General features: G+C 42.4%; 2 protein-coding genes across 5 annotated transcripts in view; one reads left to right on the top strand and one right to left on the bottom strand.

Moving 5' to 3' along the window:
- Positions 1 to 5,310: 5,310 nt before the first annotated feature.
- Positions 5,311 to 9,891, top strand: pam16 (presequence translocase associated motor 16). Its single transcript, XM_078558780.1, has 5 exons — positions 5,311 to 5,434; positions 6,221 to 6,305; positions 7,014 to 7,150; positions 8,245 to 8,310; positions 8,857 to 9,891. The coding sequence occupies exons 1-5, from the start codon at positions 5,432 to 5,434 to the stop codon at positions 8,947 to 8,949; spliced, it is 384 nt and encodes a 127-aa protein (XP_078414906.1). The 5' UTR covers positions 5,311 to 5,431; the 3' UTR covers positions 8,950 to 9,891.
- A 1,459-nt stretch (positions 9,892 to 11,350) lies between these two features.
- Positions 11,351 to 19,147, bottom strand: part of glis2b (GLIS family zinc finger 2b) — a 57,412-nt gene continuing 49,615 nt past the window's right edge. For all 4 annotated transcript variants that reach the window (XM_078558777.1, XM_078558776.1, XM_078558779.1 and 1 more), the window contains 2 exons: positions 16,195 to 16,313; positions 11,351 to 15,537 (listed from right to left, as the gene is read on the bottom strand). In XM_078558777.1, coding sequence (XP_078414903.1) covers positions 14,720 to 15,537; positions 16,195 to 16,313 — 937 coding nt within the window. In that variant the 3' untranslated portion in view covers positions 11,351 to 14,719. The remainder of the gene's footprint in view (positions 15,538 to 16,194; positions 16,314 to 19,147) is intronic.

Raw genomic sequence — 19,147 nt, 5'->3', positions numbered from 1 at the left:
AAGTTCCCGATGTGCGATGGCGGGAAACACAACCCGCCATTGAAGGGTGCAGCAGACAATTGCAAACTGGTTTCAAGATGTCGTGAAACTGAATTTTGGGCTTCCTGCCATGACATCTGACACCAACCAGCACAGAAAATTCCACCCATTGTCTTTGGTTCCTGTTCTCCCACCACCGACTCAATTCATCTCCCTGGCAAATGAGGCTAACTCATTGTTTGCAACTTTGATGTCATGTTTGACCCCAAGATGAGTGTACAACCATATATCCACACCGTCACTAAGACTGTCTATTTCCACCTCTGTAACAGTGCCCGACTTTGCCCCTGCCTCAGCTCATCTGCTGCTGAAACCTTTATCCTTGCTTTTGTTACCTCTATTCCAACAGACTCCTGGCTAGCCTCCCAGATTCATCCCACTGTAAACTTCAACTCATTTAAAACTCTGTTGTCCACGTCCTTACTCACATCAAGACCTGTTCACCCATCACCCCTGCACTCGCTGACTGAATTGTTACGTGTTAAGCAACTCAGTTGTGAGTTTCTCATCCTTATTTTTGAATCCCTTTGTGGCCTTACCTCTCCCTATCTTTAATCTCCTCCTTCCTCATAACCCTCAGAGATCTCTGTGTCTTCTAATTCTGACCACTTAAGTATCCCCTATTTTAATCACTCCACCACTGGCGGCCATGCCTAAACTCTGGATTTCCCTCCCTAAGCCTTTCCACCTCCCTAGCTCTCTTCCTCCTTTAAAACACTCATTAAAACCTACTTTCACCAAACTTTTGGTTTTCTGACCTAATATCTCCTTATGTGCCTCAATGTCATATTTTGTTATAACACTCCTGTGAAGCACCTTGGGATGTTTTATTATATTGAGCTGCTATATAGATACAAGTTGTTATTGTTGTTCTGATCTTCAGTCCCTGGATGTTTATGGGAATTTGCTGTGAGCAAATTGGTTGTTATGTCTTCGATATTACAACAGTGACAAAACTTCAAAAAATGCCTCATTGGCTGTAGAGCACTTTTGGCTGTCTAGAGAAATGCAATAAATATTGATTTACTTAAGTCTGGGATTTATCCCATGTCGTAAATTTCATTAAAGACGAGAGTCAGTTTGTCTATTCCAAAGTCTTCTAAACTTTTAATTTGTTCGAGTATATCATCTGGGTCTTATTGTTTTTCATCTTATTTATTGCTGTTCTTACTTCGTCTTTCATGATCTTTGGACCATCCATATTTTCCTTAATTGTTGGCTTTTCTTCATGCCTCTAGTCCTCAAATAAGTCTCATATGTATTCAGACCATCTTGCAAGCAATTGGTCCCTTTTCATGATAACTTCCCCATGTTTTCCTTTGATGCATCTGCCAGATGTACAGCCAACTTTTCCTGTGATTTCCCTAGTGTCTTTATGCATTGTTCTTGAGTGTCTGTTTTTACATTTTTCCATTCCTTCACATTTTTGTTGGATCATTTTTCCTTCTCTTAAACACATTTTTGTTTGATCTTTTTATCCAATTCCTAATATTTCCTTTGATCTATTTGTTTTACCTTCCTTATGTGCTCCATCAGGTCCAATACTTCATCTGTCACCCATTTTTGTTTCTTTCTCTTCATTGGAATGGTGTTTTTTGATGATTCTAACATTGATGCTTTGAACGTTTCCCTTGTTGAATACTTTCCTTGGCCTTCAAGCCTTTCAAAACGGTTTGGAACTTACACTTTAAATTTTTCTTCAATTCAGCTTCTCTGTATTGAATAGCTCATAATTTAGTCTCTTTACTGTCCCTGTTTTTTTAACCCAACTTCCTCAGCTTTATTTTGATGGTGTAAATCGTGGGTACGTGGTCGCTTCTGAGGTCGGCGCCCGGGTAGGTCTTTGCTTGTTGAACTGTGTTTCAGAATCTGCTGTTTATTGTCACACAGTCAATTTGATTTCTGGCCATGTCACCAGGACTTTTCCAGGTGTATTTTCTTCTTGGATGTTCCTTGAACCAGGTATTTAGAATAACCTTATGATTTTCTGTACACTAATCGATCCACATTTCCCCTCTTTCATTGGGATCACCCAGACCATGAGATCCAACTATGTTGCCTTTCCTGATGGGACCTGCATTTAGATCATCCATTATAAAAATCACATCATTTTTTTTTACATTGGTGTTTGACTTTAACCCGGTCTTCATAGAAGTGATCAATATCCTCTTCTTCACTGTCAGGTGTTGGTGCGTAGGCTTGGGTGATGGCAAGATTGAAAGGTTGGGCTCTGATTTTAACTAGGATCACTCTGTACAGATAGCCCTGTAACCCAGCATACATCTTGAAACTTCTTCATCTAGGAGGATTCCTACACCTCTCTGGTGCTTTTAACCTCCTGGCTAGATGAGTATGATACTGTCTGATGTAAAATTACCTTCGTCTGTCAAACATGTTTTACTCAAACCAAGTATGTTGACTTTCAAATACCTCATTTCAGGCTTGATGTTCATCAATTTTCCAGGTTGTAACAGGGTTCTCACATTCCATGTTCTGATGCTGCTGTTCTTTTTTTGGAAGCTGACAATAACATGATGACAATCCAGTGTCACCTGTAGTGCATGACTAACCGTACTGAGCGAGGCATTCCCTCATGGGTTGGAGGGGATTCCCTTGACACTGTTGTGGTTTCTCTTTGATTTGTGTTGGTCCTTGTTTATGGTTGGCAAGTAGTGATTTGCCGTTACCTTCTGCAGGTCGCAGTGCTCAACTAAGAACAGCTTAATCCCCTGTCATTACATCAGTTGAATCAGTTTTCTGCCAGCCAAGAAGATTCATCACCCTGCTTCCACAGCGGCTTCACCGTAACTGTGGCATGGAATCCTTCGAGAGACTACCAGCTGCGTCAGCTGAACCTGGGGCTCGCAAAAGGGCAGGGTCAATCATACCCTGGGGTTTCTCCAGATACTCCTGCTACCCTTTTAAATCATATTTATTGCATTCCTTAAAAAACTTGGAACAATTGAATGTGAACTCCATCACTCTATCAGTCTGATGAGTCTTAATAATATCTTCTTTGAGAGCTGATGAATAGGGTGAGGTGCAAGATAAAGCCAGAAATTTCAGCTCTTCAGTGTGGCTTTGTAGAAGATAGAGGAACGGAAAATGCTATCTTTATGGTACGCATGGTAACAGAAAGAGCCATGGAGATGAAAAAGATATATTCATGTGTTTTACTGATTATAGTTAAGCATTTGATATGGTGAAATATGAAGACCTGATGAACATGTTAGAGTTTTTTGACCTTGATGGCAAGGATCTTAGAGTGATAAGAAATCTTTATTGGAAACAAACTGCAGCTGTAACCGTTGAGAACAATTTAAGAGCTTTTGTGAAAATTAAATGGTAGGGATGTGTTTTCTCCCCAGATTTATTCAATTTGTATAATGAAAATATTCTTGGAGAGATTGATAACCGCCAGGATTATTAGTTGGAGGTTACAACCTTAATAATATAGGATACACCGATGACACTGTTCTTATTGCTGACTCTGAAGAGAAACTGCAAAAGATTTTGGATAGAGTAGTGTGAAAGTGAGAAGAATGGGCTGAGCATAAATGGTAAGAAAACAAAATGTCTAGTAGTGCCCAAAAAGAAAATTGTACCAGAATGTAAGATCAAGGTGAAGAATGAAAAGGTTACACAGGTAGACAAATTTTGTTACCTAGGAAGTATGTTAACATTGGATGGAAAGTGCGACCAAGAAATAAGTCAAAGGATTGGATTGGCTAAAGATGCATTTCAAAAAATGAAAACAATTGTGATCAACTCAAAATTAACCATGAAAACAAAGCTGTGAATCCTGGAATACTACATTACACCAATTTTGACATAAGGAACTGAGTGTTGGATGTTCAAGCAATGCAGAGAAGAACTGGAGCTGCAGAGTTGTGGTTTTTGAGGTGAATAATGACAATATCTTGGACAAGTCACATTACCAATGAAGAGGTGTTAGTGAAATCTGAGACTAAAAGAACTCTGCTGACCAAGAACAAGAAAGGACAGCTGGAACTTCTTGGGCACATAATGAGAAATCATGGTTTAGAAAGTGTGATGCTGATGGGAAAGATCAATGGTAAAAGAGATCAAGGTAAACAAAGAACGATCCTTCTAAAGAGTCTCGCAAGCTAGATGAATGTACCACCAACGATGATTCATGCTTCCAGAGCAAGATTAACATAGAGATCCATGGTTGCCAACACCTTTTTATGGCATGTTACCTGAAGAGAGATAAATGCAAGTCTTTCTTTTACATTTAACATATGATTCAAATTTACTTAAATAGCAGTAGGATTCTCTCATAAGAATATATAAGAACATAAGAAATAAGAGCAAGAGTAGGCCATTCGGCCCCTCGCCTGCCCCGCCATTCAATAAGATCATGGCTGATCTGTTCCAGGCCTCATCTCCTCTTTTGTGCTAGCTCCTCATAACCCTCAACTCCCCGATACTTCAAAAATCTATCTACCCCCTCTTTAAATAATTTCAGTGATCTAGCCTCCACCCTCACTACCCATTCACTACCCTAAGAGAATAAATTCCTTCACATCTCAGTTTTAAATGAGTTTCCCCTTATTCTATAATTATGTCCCCTAGTTCGAGAGTCCCCCACTAGTGGAAACATCTTCTCAACATCTACCCTGTCAAGTCCTTCAGAATCTTGTACGTTTCAATAAGATCACCCTCATTCTTCTAAACTCTAATGAATAAAGGCCTAACCTGTTTAGCCGTTCTTGATAAGTCAACCCCTTCATTCCCGGAATCAGCCTAGTCTTTTGAACTGCCTCCAATGCCAGTATGTCCTTTCTTAAATACAGGGACCAAAACTGTACACAGTACTCCAGGTGCAGCCTCACCAACACCCTGTACAGTTGTAACAAGACTTCCCTATTTTTACACTCCAATCCCCTAGCAATACAGGCCAAAACCCCATTTGCCTTCTTAATTACTTGCTGCACCTGCATGCTAACTCTTTGTGTTTCATGCACAAGAACACCCAGATCCTCTAGGCTGCACCTTTAAATCATCTTTTTAATTTACAGAAGTTGTTGAGAACATAAGAATATTCCAGCGTGCAGGGCTTCTTTAATTGGGGGAGGGTCGGAAGCTGAGGCCTCTGACGAGTTACTGGTGGCTCTGCTGTCAATCCTGCAGCAGTTCCTGCACTTCGCTTCCCTTCCGCGAGAGGACGCAGTAGGCACACAGTTGCGCGCCCTCCGGTCCAGCAGAGGGCGTCGGCGCCGGCGCCGGCTGAGTGATGCTGGCCGGGTCTCGTCCTGTTTCCACATCGCGATTGTCAGCGGCAGCGCCTTCTACCCTTTGACCCTTCCGTGCCCTTGACTCCAAGCGTGGTGCCCGAATATTCCCGGAGAGCGGAGCCGGGAAACGGGCGATGGTGAGAGAGGCCGGGGTGGGGGGGGGGGATCGGGGAACAGACTGGGGATAGCATGGGGAACGGGGCCGAGGAGGGCCCGGGGAAGGCGGTGGGGGGAAAGGGGGATTGTGGCCGCGGCTGCCGCTCACCGGCCCGAGTTGGATGGGCAGCGGGAGCCGGTATTTCTCTCTCCTGCGAGTTCCCGATCTCGGCCGTGTCGCCTGGACTAGAAACCTCGAGGGGCGGGAGGTAAATGGCCGAAACTCAACGCTGAGCAACCCCACCCCCGGTTTCTTTCATTAGAGACTGGATTACCCCGTGACACAGAAACTCAGAATAAACATTCAAACTGCTGCCATAACAACAGCTTATGTAACGCCTCTAGCTTAATAAAACATCCCAAGGCGTTTCACAAGAGCATTATGAAATAAAATCTGATCCTGAGCCACATGAGCTATTAGGTTAGATGACCAAAAGCTTGGTCAAAGAGGAATGAATGAGTTTTTTTTTAAAGGAGGAAAGTGAGGTAGAGAGGTGAAGGGAGAGAATTCCAGAGCCCGAGGTCCAGGCACAGCCATCAATGGTGAAGTGATTCAAATTGGACAGTGCAGATATGTCTAGAGGGTTGTAGGGCTGGAGGAGATTACAGAGGAACTGCTGCATGTTAGTAAAATATCTCAGGGTGAAATATAGACTGGCGAACGTGACAAACACAAGCTGCTGCTGAAAGACAAGAATCTAATTTCCAGATGTGCAGTGGGCTGCTGTCCAGGAGCAGGGATTTAACTGTCTGCCTTCTCTCTGCAGGCCAAGTACTTGGCTCAGATCATCATTGTGGGAGCCCAGGTGGTAGGGAGAGCATTTGCTCGTGCGGTGAGGCAGGAATTTGCTGGTGAGTTATTGGAGCGGCTTAAAAAAACAAAGCTGAATTAAAGTGGGGGCGTCTGATGTAAACTTTTGTTTTAGTAATGTTGGTTGAATGATAAATACTGACACCAGGGAGAACTCAGCTGTTCTTTTTCCAGTGGGGTCCCGGGATCTCTTACTCCACCTAAGATATCATCTCAAATAGTGTAGCACTCCCTCAGTACTGTGCTGGGGTGGGCTCAAGTCTCTGAATTGGGGCTTGAACCCATGACCTGCTGACACAAACAAGGGTATAACCCATTGAACCATAGCTGACATTAATGCGTTAAGGTTTTGGTGGCAACTACGGAACCCCACATACACATTTCCCTTACTGATTGTAGTTAGTGGTAATTATCTTATTTGGAGAGGAGATGAGTACATGTTTTATTATAAAAAACAGTAAAGCACTAAAAGAAGAAAAAAATTAATTGTTAAGTCTGCTAATACTTCAAAGAATCTTACAGCACAGAAGTAGACCATTCAGTCCATTGTACCTGTGCTGGTTCCATGAAAGAGCTATCCAATTAATCCCACTCACCACCTGCTTCCCATAGCTCTGAAAATCTTTCCTTTTCAAGTATATATCCAGTTTTTTCATGGAAGTAATTGTAAGTGAGACATTACTGTAATGTCGATTAGTTTATGATGGGATTTATGACTAGTGCCTATTTCACATCTCTTTTACTTTCAGCAAGTAGAGCTGCAGCGGATGCTCGCGGGCGAGCTGGCCGACAGTCAGCAGCTGCCTCCAGCATCTCCGGAATGTCACTACAGGAAGCACAGCAGATTCTTAACGTCACAAAGCTCAACTCAATGGACATCCAACAGGTAAGATCTTTGGCCACTGCTGCTTTCAAGATAGCTGTTGGCAACTGCAGATTCCAATAGACAATCTTATCGCTTTATTATTCATGACTGTTTTGGGACCAGAGCTCCAATGTGGAGGGTGATGGTAAAGGAAAAGGAAGAAAGAAGTTTACATTTATTTAGCATGTCTTTGCAATGACTGATAAAGTTCCAGTACAGTATTTTTGAACTGCAGTCACTGTGTAATTTAGGGAATTGGGGCAACCAGTTTGTGCATAGCAGACTCCCACAAACAGCAAATGAATGACCTGACCAAATAATCCATTTTTTGGAAGTGTTAGTTGAATAAATATTGATTAGAACACAGGAGAGCTCCCCAGTTAATCTTCAGAATAATGCTAAGGGATCTTGTGCACCCACCTGAGAGGGCAGTTTGGGCCTTGGTTTAATATCTCATGTGAAAGACAGACAGCATCTCTGGCAATGTAGCACTCCTCAGTATTACATTAGGAGTGTCTGCACATTTAACTTCCCTTTGAGTTGCAAAATTTCACATCAATTGGATGACCCTTCAATAAATGTCCCAGATTCACTGGCTCGTGATCAGTGCAGCCTAAAAGAGAGACAGAAATAGCTGACTAGGTCTCTGTATTGGGCACTGTGACCAAATAGTCTGTGGTAGAGACATTCCCAATGGTTAGTCATTTATCATTGTAAAATGCAAATCTGAATTAAGGTGCAGATGAGTAGAACAGACATAACATTGACTTTGAACCCAACTGAATCAATTGGTAGTTTTGTCCATGCTCAGCAACCAGTGTATGGCAGAGTACTGTCACTTTAGACCAACTCCTGATTAGAACTGTAGTCTTAGTGAGGAGAGGTAAGCACAAGTGGAGGATTTAAGCCAACAGAATGTTTGGTGCAGAGAGATTGTCAATATTTGTTAGTGAGTCACCTGTCTTGTATGAAGAGGTGTTGATTCTAACACATGATAGATCCTCATGTATCCTCTGCTAATTCACCAGTGCCCCTCTGCTGTCTAATGTCCTGTCCCCTGTCTCAGTAAACATTCTAACCATGTTTTTTGGTTTCTCCCTCTTCATTGAAAACAGAACTATGAGCATTTATTCAAAGTCAACGACAAGTCAGTGGGTGGATCATTCTATCTGCAGTCCAAGGTGAGGGTTCATACTTTACACAGTTCCACCTGTAGCATTGAACTCAATCTTGGGATTTTATTAAATGTTTCCCTGGAGTTAGTCAGACCTCAAAGTCTGTAAAAGGCGACATTCTTGTTTGATTTTAACTTCTGGAGGATAATATCAAAGGAATCACACTGTAATTAATTACTGGTGTCTTAGAGATTTGTTGGCAATTTTTCCCCTGAACATAGACAGGCTTGAGTCTTGCTTTTTGAGCTCCGGCAGTAATGCGTAGTGCAGCACTCAGGTTTGACAGGATTCCTGGTCTGCCCCGAACTAACTGATCTCAGCTTGGCTGTCCTTAGGCTAACTGGGGACAACCAGGCAGGGTTCTTACTGCTGTTCATTATCCAGTAGCCTCTGCTGGTAAGAGCGCGTGTTTTACCAGCCAGCCCAAAGTCGCTTCAAGTCGCTTTTGAACATGGAGAAAGATGCACTGTAATCCTCACTCAGCATGTAGAGTGGGCTTTGTAAAATCCTAGCATCATTCAAACTTTTAAAGTGAATCTTTACTATTGCCAGGTGGTGAGAGCAAAGGAGAGACTCGATGAGGAACTACAGATTGAAGAGATGGATCAAGCGAGAAAGAAACAGACAGAACAGTCCAAGACGTGACTCTCAGACACCCTGACTTCTACATTTTGTTTAATTCTTTATTCATAACTGTATAAATTATATGTGGAAAATCAAATGTGTTCAGTCCTCGATTGAATGGAGATAGGTACCAGCTCTGGGGGTTGCAGTGGATTGAAGGACTGGGGTAGGTACCAGCTCTGGAGATTGCACTGGATTGCTGGCTTCCATTGGTACCCAAATAAACCTTGAACCAGTTATGAATCATGTACTTAGGGGGCGGTGTGGTGGGAATAATTTGTGATGCAGCAGTCGTGCTGGTGTCTGGAGGTTGGCCATTTTGAACTCCCCACAACTGACTTTCATCAAATGCGCAGGTCAGATTAAGTTTCTTCTTTAAATATTAATCGGCTGTGGCTCCTCTCCAGTATGTTATGGAGACCAATTAAGTGTTTCTTTCAGGCCGAATTAAGAAATGAAACTTGCCTTGCTCTTTGGTCATTTTTTTGTCTGTGTGTCAATTAATGTAACTGGGCCGTGGGCTTGAGTTTATATAGAAAGAGCAGTCATCTCTAGTCTTGCCTCGACCTCCTGAAACTCTAAAGTGACTTATTGCAGCTGCACACACACCTGTTAAAACTTAATTAGTTTTACTTTAAAAAACCTCAATGTAATGTTGAAAATAAAATGTAACTGGTTGTAAATAAAAACCTGTCTACAGTAATTTGCTCCGAGCTTCAGGAGAACGCAGTAACTGCTTATTTAATTATTGCTGGAGCTCAAAGTTTAGTGCATCAGCAGTTCCATCCATTGTAAAGCTTGTTGAAGATAATAGAATTTGCAGCATTGTCCTGACAGGACTAGAGGAATGGGTCAAGCTGGAAAGATACAGATAGAACAGAGCCAGACATGACCACTGGACTTCAGTGCTTTCACATTTTGATTAGTTTTGTCTGCAGTTAATAAACCGTGTGGAAAATTCAATGTATTAATTCCTTGAGCAAAGGATCAGTATGCCTTGAGTACATCTCATCTTAGTAACCACCTCCTCCAGCCCTACAAGTCTTCAAGTTCTCTGTGCTCCTCTAATCCTGGTCTCTTGCACATTACCGATTTTCATTGCTCCACCATAAGCGACTGTCTTCAGCTGCTTGGGCTTAAACGTTGGAATTCCTTCTCTAATATCACCGCTTCTCGCTCCTCTTAGTGACTCCTTAAAACCTACGTTTGACTAAGCTTTTGGTCATCTGTCCAGTATCTTGTAGCTTGGTGTCAAATTTTGTTTGATAATGCTCCTGTGAAGCACCTTGGGATGTTTTATTATGTTAAAGGTGCTATATAAATAGAAGCTCTTGTTGTTTAGCTCAGTGCATTTTCCCCATGAAACTATCTGAAAGAGATTTTCTGGCCTCTGCATTTGAGAATTTTTCAAATATTTCTGGAATTCCCAACCATTTAAAATAGTTTGTGCTGTTCTGCACTCCACTTGAACACCAAATATTTGAGTTTGGGCCAATACAAAAGCAAAATACGGCAGATGTCTGAAATCTAAAATAAGGACAGAAAATGCTGGAAATACTCAGCAGTCTGGTAGCACTTGTGAAGAGAGAAACAGAGTTAAATGTTCAGGTCTGTGACTTTTCCTCAGAACTGTTTCCTCAAAGATGCTGCCAACCTGCTGAGTGTTTCCAGCATTTTCTGTTTGTATTTGAGTTTGGGCTATGTTTTTCATTGTAAAGGAGCTATACGTTTCACAGACTCAAAGATGGCAATACCTGCACCCTGCCATGGTACAGCCCCTGTTAAATCCCATTATTGTTGTATAATTCACCTTTGTGCTTTAATGTAAACACTAAACACTCGGAATGCAGCAGGACAACTATGGACGCAGTTTGCAGGTTACACTGTAATTCTTTTCAATAATAGGTCAAAACATTTGTTGTGTGTCTCGAACAAAAGAAAAACTTACATCTCTTTAGCATCCTCCACAAGTTCTGGATGTTCCAAATGCATTACAACCATTGAAGTACTTTTGAAATGCAGGTCTGATGTAGGAAACACAGCAGCACTACAAATGAGAAGAGCGTTCGGCCCAACCAGTATTTGTTGATGTTTTATTCTCTACGTAAATAGTGTGCTAATCCCGTGTATCCTCCCAGTTCCCATATCCTGTTATTTCCCCTTTTAAGATCGTCAAAACAGATTATCTGGTCATTTATCTCATTGCTATTTGAGGCCCCTTGCTGTTTGCAGATTGGCTGCCACATTTCCTGTATTATAAGTGACAGGTGCTGCATACATAAGTGGCTGAATAGCTCCACCCACATGAGGAATGACCATTAGGATGTTCTGGAATCTGCCTACTGAACTGACCCATGAGGCACTCAATGGCTCCAGGTGGGGAGGGAGGTCAGAAAGAAAGAAACCATCTTGGAACACAGAGTAAGTCAACAAATTAAATTTTATTAACGTTATTCCTTAAATTCTGTAGTGTTCCTCTAAAAAGAGGACTTCAGTACATGGCATCAGCTTGAGCCTTAACAACTAATGCTACCCAGTCAGTCTCCATCAGGGGAGCCACACCTACTTAAATTCTAGTGTAAAAAGGCACTTGCAACATGTTAAAAAATACTGTTGCGAAAACATGGAATGTGCAGTAATCTGATCCAGGCCCAAATGGACCTTGTTCAATGATTCACACACTGTACAGCTGACCTTGAACAAAGCTTAATCCATTATCACTTAGCTTATTAATACTAGGAGAGGGGGAAAAGAGAAATCCAGACCCACTGGAGTCTGGGTATAGTCAACAGCAGCTAACAGTGTGCAGCCAGCAGAAAGATAATTGTTTCTTTGTCTTGCACATAATAAAATTAATAAACTACTTATAAACAAACGAAGAGGTTTACAAATGGTTTGGCAAGCAGCACACACGATGTATGCTTTGTCACACGCACACATTTCAACATTTTTTCTTCCCATCGACCAGGAAGCAGAGTAGTATTATACTCAACTCCCACTGGATTGACTGATGCTTTGCCATGGGTCCTCGTTGTGTTGTCACCCACCAATGGTTCTCACTGAGGTGACAGTTGGTGGGTTAGTTGTAAACCTCCCATTGCCAATGATTCTCCAGTTTGCTTTGTGCTCTAGTGTAATTGGCTACTAAACTGAGTAGCTCCTCAGTACTTTTATTGACAATATCCATCACCCTACAGGCTATTTTTAATTGGATTGTAAGTGCACTGCATAAAGGGATTGGCTGTTTATCAAGCTGATAGCTCTCAGTATTCTCCCCATTGACCAGTCAAGTGTTGTGCATGTTGGAAAACGCTCTGGTGGTTTAGAGACACACTCACTCTGTGTTACTCCGCACTGTCCCACTCCATTTATTTCAAAGCATGCCCAGGTGACTCTTGCCTGGTTACTCGTTAATCTGTTTGCCTCTGAAAAGCAGTACTATATTGATGGTAGGGCATTTGGGATAATATACACTTCTGGTCCTCTTGATTCACAATGAGGGCAGCTCATATTTACACTCAGTGCTGGAGTCAGGGTCAAGTACCCTCCAGACGCAACAGTGTTGACTTAAAATTTACTCCACTGAAATACACCGGTGAATGACAACAACTTACATTTATATAGCACCTGTAACATAGTGCCAAGACGCTTCACAGGAGCGATTAGCAAACAAAATGTGACACCAAGCCACATAAGGCGATATTAGGGCAGATGACTAAAAGCTTGGTCAAAGAGGTAGGTTTTAAGGAGTGTCTTAAAGGCAGAGAGAGGTGCGGAGAGGTCTGGGGAGGGAACTTCAGAGATGAGGGAATTGGCAGCACTGGGTTCTTTTGAGGTCAGAATTAGACACTGAATATTGAATGGGACTAGTGTAAAAATACCAAGTGACAAAGGTTTTTTGATTTCATAAATATCTATTGGCATGAATTCAGATGCATCCTGTTGTTCCACTTAGCAGCTAGCTTCAATAATGAACAGAAAAAAGTTCACTAAAATAGGAAGAGAGAAAGAAAATATATCATTTAAAAGTTGTACAGGAGCAATTCTGTTCACAAAAAAGGGAAGCATATAACTGACCTGTCCAGGGATCAGAGGTTCAGTCTCTTGAAAGGTCAGTCCTGCCCACCTGATGACTGATCGAATGTGACAATATGTAGAGATGGCTGTGAAGGGGGATGGAGGGAACATTGAATAAATGTTGAAATCAAGGACAGGGCTATGGGCAGAGTGTGGGGCAGCAGGATTAGTTTGGGACTGATACAGATATGGAGAGACAACAGGGCTGTGGAATTAGTTTGTAGATTGTTACTGCACTATGGGGAAAGAGCAGGGCAGTGGGATTAGTTTGGGATTGACACACAACTCTGGGGAGAGCATGGGATAGTAGGATGATTTTTGCATTGCACTAATAAAAGGGCTGAATAGTCTCCTGTACTGAAAGCTTCTATGATTCTATAAAGAAAGCAAAATGTTCCAGAAGGAATGACTGCAGTTAATGGGTAAACTCCATGAGCAAATCTCTACCAATGGCAATCCGGACTCACAGAGGCACCTACAGTTTAAATAACAAATAGGAGATTCTTATATATCTATAATATATATTAATAATGGTGCATATAACCTGCACTTCCTGTAGATGTCACAGTTGCTTCCTGTAACACTTTCCCTGTCACACTTTGTTCCTAATCCCTCTACTATTTAATATTCTTTTGACTCTGCAGATGCAATGTCATGGGATTCACTTTTATATGAATATTTACTATAATGTGTGGAACTTTATATAAACTATATACAAGCACACAATTTTCAGAAATATATCTGTATTTTTTATCTTGTAATAAATGTCCTAATTTAATTCTTTTTTCACACTTTTTGTTAGTAGGAGGGAAGAGATTGGACAAAAGCTCACTGCTTCAATTCTTGGCAAAATGCTGAGGGTTGTGCTGATATATAGTGATAATTATGAACCTCTCGATTAATGGGCTGAATAAACAGTGTTCATGAGATCGAAGCAAAGCCTAAAATCGCACCTACTGGGATTACTACAATACAAAGTGCTTCTCCGTGGAACAGGCTGATCGGCTGGATCATAGGTGCTGCTGGTTCTGTGCCATGCCCCTAATTGCCCCTGCCCTCCCCCCTCCCCCCAACCCTCACCCGCCGCATCCTAATAATCATTCAGGTGCCAAATCCATTTTTTCTCATCAACGAAGTCGATCTGAAATTATCTAAACTGCATGACTGCAATTCTGATCCTCATCTGTTGACAGACTTCATGTTTTGCACCCAATTATTGATAAATATTCTGAATGACCTATCTCAATGAGCTGGTATGTAACAAAAAGAGATCTTTGCCACTTGAAGTAACAAGACAGCAATCCTAAGCACCCAGAGGAGCTGAAAGTCCCCCATTTATAATTTAATTAGTGTCACCACATCATTGCATCTGGTTATTATCAGACTTGTACAAGCTGTGAGTCTTCAGTTCGTAAGGACTTTCATTGAGAAGGACTGAGCAATGAGATGCTGAGAGTATCTCCCCCTGGAGTAAAATCTGCACTTGCTGCCTTGAGAATTCAGTGTGAGAATTCAAAGTGTTGGTCACCATCATCCATTTTCTTTTAGTTTGAAGACAAAATAAAACTGGCTGATGTATTCAAACCAAGAGAGAGGGTTTGGTAAAGTCTCAGCGGTCTTTTGTTTAACCTCAGTAGAGGCCTGGTAACCCCAGGCTTGTTTGAATTGTTGCCTCTGTTGGTGGACACTACAGCAGTAGTTGACTTGACCAAAGTCAGTTTACAACAGCTGGTTTGAGCAATACTGACCCTGGAGGAATGACCACCCAACCAGGAGGGAGAGAGTCAGCACCAGGAAGGGTGCTTATGCCACTTGACAAGTCTATCACAGCTCCTGGATGCATCGAGAAGCTTTCTGTCGTAGGTCTTAGTCGAGCCGCAACGCTTTCATACAATCCTTTTTCTGAAGGATGATCCTTGACAATCCCATCCCGTTTTCTACAACCTGCTGCTTTCCCTTTTGATGCCGATAGTCTTTCGAGGTTGCCGTGAGAGCCAGCCACCAAGGACATCAACGGAAGTCCAAGGGTGCTTGCAGAAAATGGCGATGCCATTAAAGATGTCTTGGTTAGGTTTATTGGAGTGCTATTGAGAGAAATGACAGAGCTAGGAATGGCTGTGATTGCAGCAGATCCAACAGTGCCACAGGTCAAGGGGCTGAGGTCCAGAGGTGCAGGGTGTATTGGAATTGGCAGCGAGGCCCCCAGTGCCTGGAGGGGATGGTTTCCAAAGATGGCTGCTGGATTTGGAATGATGATCTGCGTCCCATTTAAGTAAGGCATATCTGATGTCACTGGATTCTTGGTTGACTGTCGAAGTTTCAGCATTCCCTGTTGTTCCGGGGACACAAAGTGCCCGTGAGCTTTGATGTGCTTGCGGAGGGAGCTAGGATCCGTGTACCTCTTATGGCAGCCGGGCATCTTGCAGTAATATGGTTTGTCCACATAATGTGTCCGGGTGTGTTTGAAACGGTCACTGGAATTGGAGTATCGTTTATTGCAACCTTCGTAAGGGCAGATGTAGGGCTTCTCACCTGGAAGAGAGGCAGAGGGAATGTTCAGCCATTGGAATGTGAGAAATCGCATGTACCCGAGTAACAAGATCCAAACCAACAGCTATAGTGCAATAGCAACAGTAAATCCCATTCCTCTGAGAGAATACAAAAAACTTGGAACACAAATCAATGCAGCTATTTCCAGCTGTATTCTCAGTGCCACTGGGTCCCAGGGGGATTTGATCCATCAATCCTTGTCTTCACTTCAATTACTTTCTGCGATCTTGGCTCCCACATGCTAAAAAATGCAAGCAATCACTGGAGATGGTCCGAAGGTGAGTGACAAGACCCCCCCAGCAACTGGAAATTGGCAAGACCACCCCCACTTATCTGTGACCAACCTCCCAGGCCCATTCCATACCTGTGACTGCCACCTCCCTCCCAAGCCCCACTCTTACCAGTGACCCTCGCCCCAGTCCCACTCCATACCTGTGAACAACCCTTAGGCCCACTCTTATCAGTGACCATCATGCCCTACACTGGCCCATTGACCTGTGACCTCTGCCCCCCACATACCCACTCTGACCAGTGCCCCCCTCCCCCCCTCCCCCCACCACCCAGACCACACTTACATGTGAACCCTGTCCCTACCCCACTGATCTGTGACCACTGCTCCCCCTTCAGGTCCACTGTTACCTGTGTGTGAGCGGTTATGGATTTTCAGGTTCTCCAGGCGAGAGAAACTCTTGTTACAGGTGGGGCAGCGATGAGGCTTCTCATTGGTGTGAGTTCGGATGTGAATCAACATCTTGTACCTGAAGATCGGTGGAGACATTGATCAGTCAGTTACCCTGACACATAGAACATTCTAGAAGCAGCAAAATGGTTGTGCGGACTGGGTGGGTACATGCAACTTAGTGAGAGGAATGAGTGCTGCAACCTTAACAAAACAGTCTCTAAACAGAAGAAACATTTACCTCCAAAGCCAAACCACAAAAGGAAAAAAGAAAAGTCCTACGAATAGCAGAGATCTGAAGTAAAATACTCTGCCATATTCCCAGACCATGTGAGCCTTCTCCTCTTTTCCAGGTTTCCCATGCTTCTATCCCCCTCTGTTATCCTGCTGCAACCACTTACATCTCCTCTCAACCTATCGTTTATTTCTTTACTCGTCCCATTACAGCCCCCACTTGTATTTCATCATCATCGCTATCGTCATTTAATCACCCCTGCCTTCCATTCTATCACTTGACCCTCCTTTATGTCCTTCCTCCCAACAGAACTTCCCACCACCCCCAAAGCCCAGTAACCTGTCCCTGGCTCTGATAAACTGTTGAACCTCGAATTTCTTCCTGTTCTGATGAAAGATCGCTGACCTGAAGCATCAGGCTGGATTCTGCTCAAGTGGAACATCCCAGATCAAAGACCACTTTTCCCTGCACCCATCAACTCAAATCTTACTCAATTATGACTGGGTGGGAGTGAATGGTAAGGATAACTAGGCATCTGAGATCTTGGTAAGGTCTTTAACCAATGAGATTTAAAGGTTGAGGAAGAAACAGGAATGACAGAGAAGGAAATCAGGTGAATTAGAGTCAAATTAGGTATAGAAAGAGAAATAAAGAGAGGGAAAGAAAGATTGGATAAGGAGAGAGAAAATAGGACGGGAAGAAAAAAAAAGACAAAAATTAAAATTTAATATTTGGCATTTTTAAATCTCTACTTCACTCACTGCCCATCCCACTCCATCATTTGAACTGTTCTCTTTCTGAGCCAGAGAGGTTGATTGGCATTGCATTAACAATTATACTATCATTACTAGGGTACTTATGCATTTATTACCAGGCTTTCCAATCTGCTGTGAGTTTAATGGACAATTAATGTGCAATCCAGCAAGTTGTTGAAAATAACGGGGAGTATGAGGGTAAGTGTGAGTTTGTGTGGAGCAAATGGCAGCGCAGAGTAAATCGAGCAGCAGGTTTCCAAGATTCACAATTCATACCATATCTGTTAATCCCCTGAATTTGCTGTTAGATTACTACATTAACAGCAGTGTGCCTCATTAACACACTGCTTTATTTTCTGCAGGATCTGACTCAATACTTATCTCTCCCTATAGATGCCACCAGACCTGTCTAGTGTTTCCAATATTTTCTGTTTATATTTCTCATTTCCAACATTGGCAGCAGTTTGCTTATGGTTAAGTTAGAGTTTAACGTCAGAGAATTACTCTAAGCTTGGGAGTAGGGGTGTGGATCTTCACGGCTCCCTGTGGCTCTCATGCTGTGGTTAAGGCATGACTTTCTACCGTAGCCCACTCCTCCCTGCTGTCTATGCCTGGACCTGATGGGTTGCATCCTAGGATATTAAAGGAAGTAGCTACAGAGAAAAAGTGGATGCACTAGTAATAATCTTCCATGCATCCTTAGATTCTGGAAAAGTCCCAGAGGATTGGAAAACTGCCAATGTAACACCCTTATTCAAAAAGGGAGACAAAAAACAGGTAACTGTAGGCCAGTTAGCTTAACATCTGTCGTTGGGAAAATGTTGGAGTCTATTATAAAGGATGTAATAGCAGAGCATTTAGAATTACATAATCCAATCAAGCAGGCTTCATGAAGGGGAAATCATGCCTGACAAATTTATTAGAATTCATTGAGGAGGTAACAAGCAGGATAGATACAGGGGAACCAATAGATGTAAAATATTTGGATTTCCAAAAGGCATTCAATAAGGTGCCACACGTAAGGCTACTTAATAAGATAAGAGCCCATGGTGTTGGGGGTAGTATATTAGCATGCATAGAGGATTGGCTAACTAATAGAAGACAGAGAGTTAGGATAAGGGGACATTTTCAGGATGGCAACCTGTAACTAGTGGAGTGTCACAGGGATCAGTGCTGGGGCCACAATTATTTACAATATATATTAATGACTTGGATGAGGGAAGTGAATGTACTATCACCAGATTTGCAGATGATACAAAAATAGGTGGGAAGGCAAGTGGTGAGGGTGTCACAAAGAGTCTACAGAGGGATATAGACAGGTAAGCGAGTGGGCAAAAAAGTGGCAGATGGAATATAATATGGGAAAGTGTGAGGCTTTGCACTTTGGCAGGAAGAATAGAGGAGCTGAATATTATTTAAATGGAGAAAGACTGCAGAAAGCTGCAGCACAGAGGGATTTGGGAGTCCTTGTGCATGAATCCCAAAAAGCAAACATATTAGTTCAACAGGTAATAGGGAAGGCAAATGGAATGTTGGCCTTTATTTCAAAGGGAATGGAGTATAAAAATAGGGAAGTTTTGCTAAAACTATACAAGGTGCTAGTTAGATCACACCTAGAATACTGTGAACAGTTTTGGTTCCCTTATCTAAGAAAATATATACTGGCATTGGAGGCTGTCTAGAGAAGGTTCACAAGGTTGATCTAGGGTATTGGAGGGATTTTCTAATGAGGAGAGGTTAAGTAGGTTGGGCCTGATTCATTGGATTATAGAAGAATGAAAGGTGACCTTATTGAAACACATAAGATTCTTAGGGGTCTTGACAGGGTAGATGCTGAGAGGTTGTTTCCCCTTGTGGGAGAGTCTAGGACCAGAGGGCATAATCTCAAAGTAAGGGTAACCCATTTAAAACAGAGATGAAGAG

This window comes from Cetorhinus maximus, chromosome 15 (assembly GCF_964194155.1).
Source record: "Cetorhinus maximus chromosome 15, sCetMax3.hap1.1, whole genome shotgun sequence".
NCBI lineage: Eukaryota > Metazoa > Chordata > Chondrichthyes > Lamniformes > Cetorhinidae > Cetorhinus > Cetorhinus maximus.
The sequence above is the reverse complement of the archived record's forward strand: the minus strand, read 5'-3'. Positions and strand labels throughout refer to the sequence as shown.

What these genes read in the sequence shown, in the direction of transcription:
- pam16 (XM_078558780.1), top strand. An exon ending in ACTCAATGGACATCCAACAG is followed by an intron (nt 7,151 to 8,244) that starts GTAAGATCTTTG and finishes CATTGAAAACAG; the next exon opens with AACTATGAGCATTTATTCAA. An exon ending in CATTCTATCTGCAGTCCAAG is followed by an intron (nt 8,311 to 8,856) that starts GTGAGGGTTCAT and finishes TACTATTGCCAG; the next exon opens with GTGGTGAGAGCAAAGGAGAG.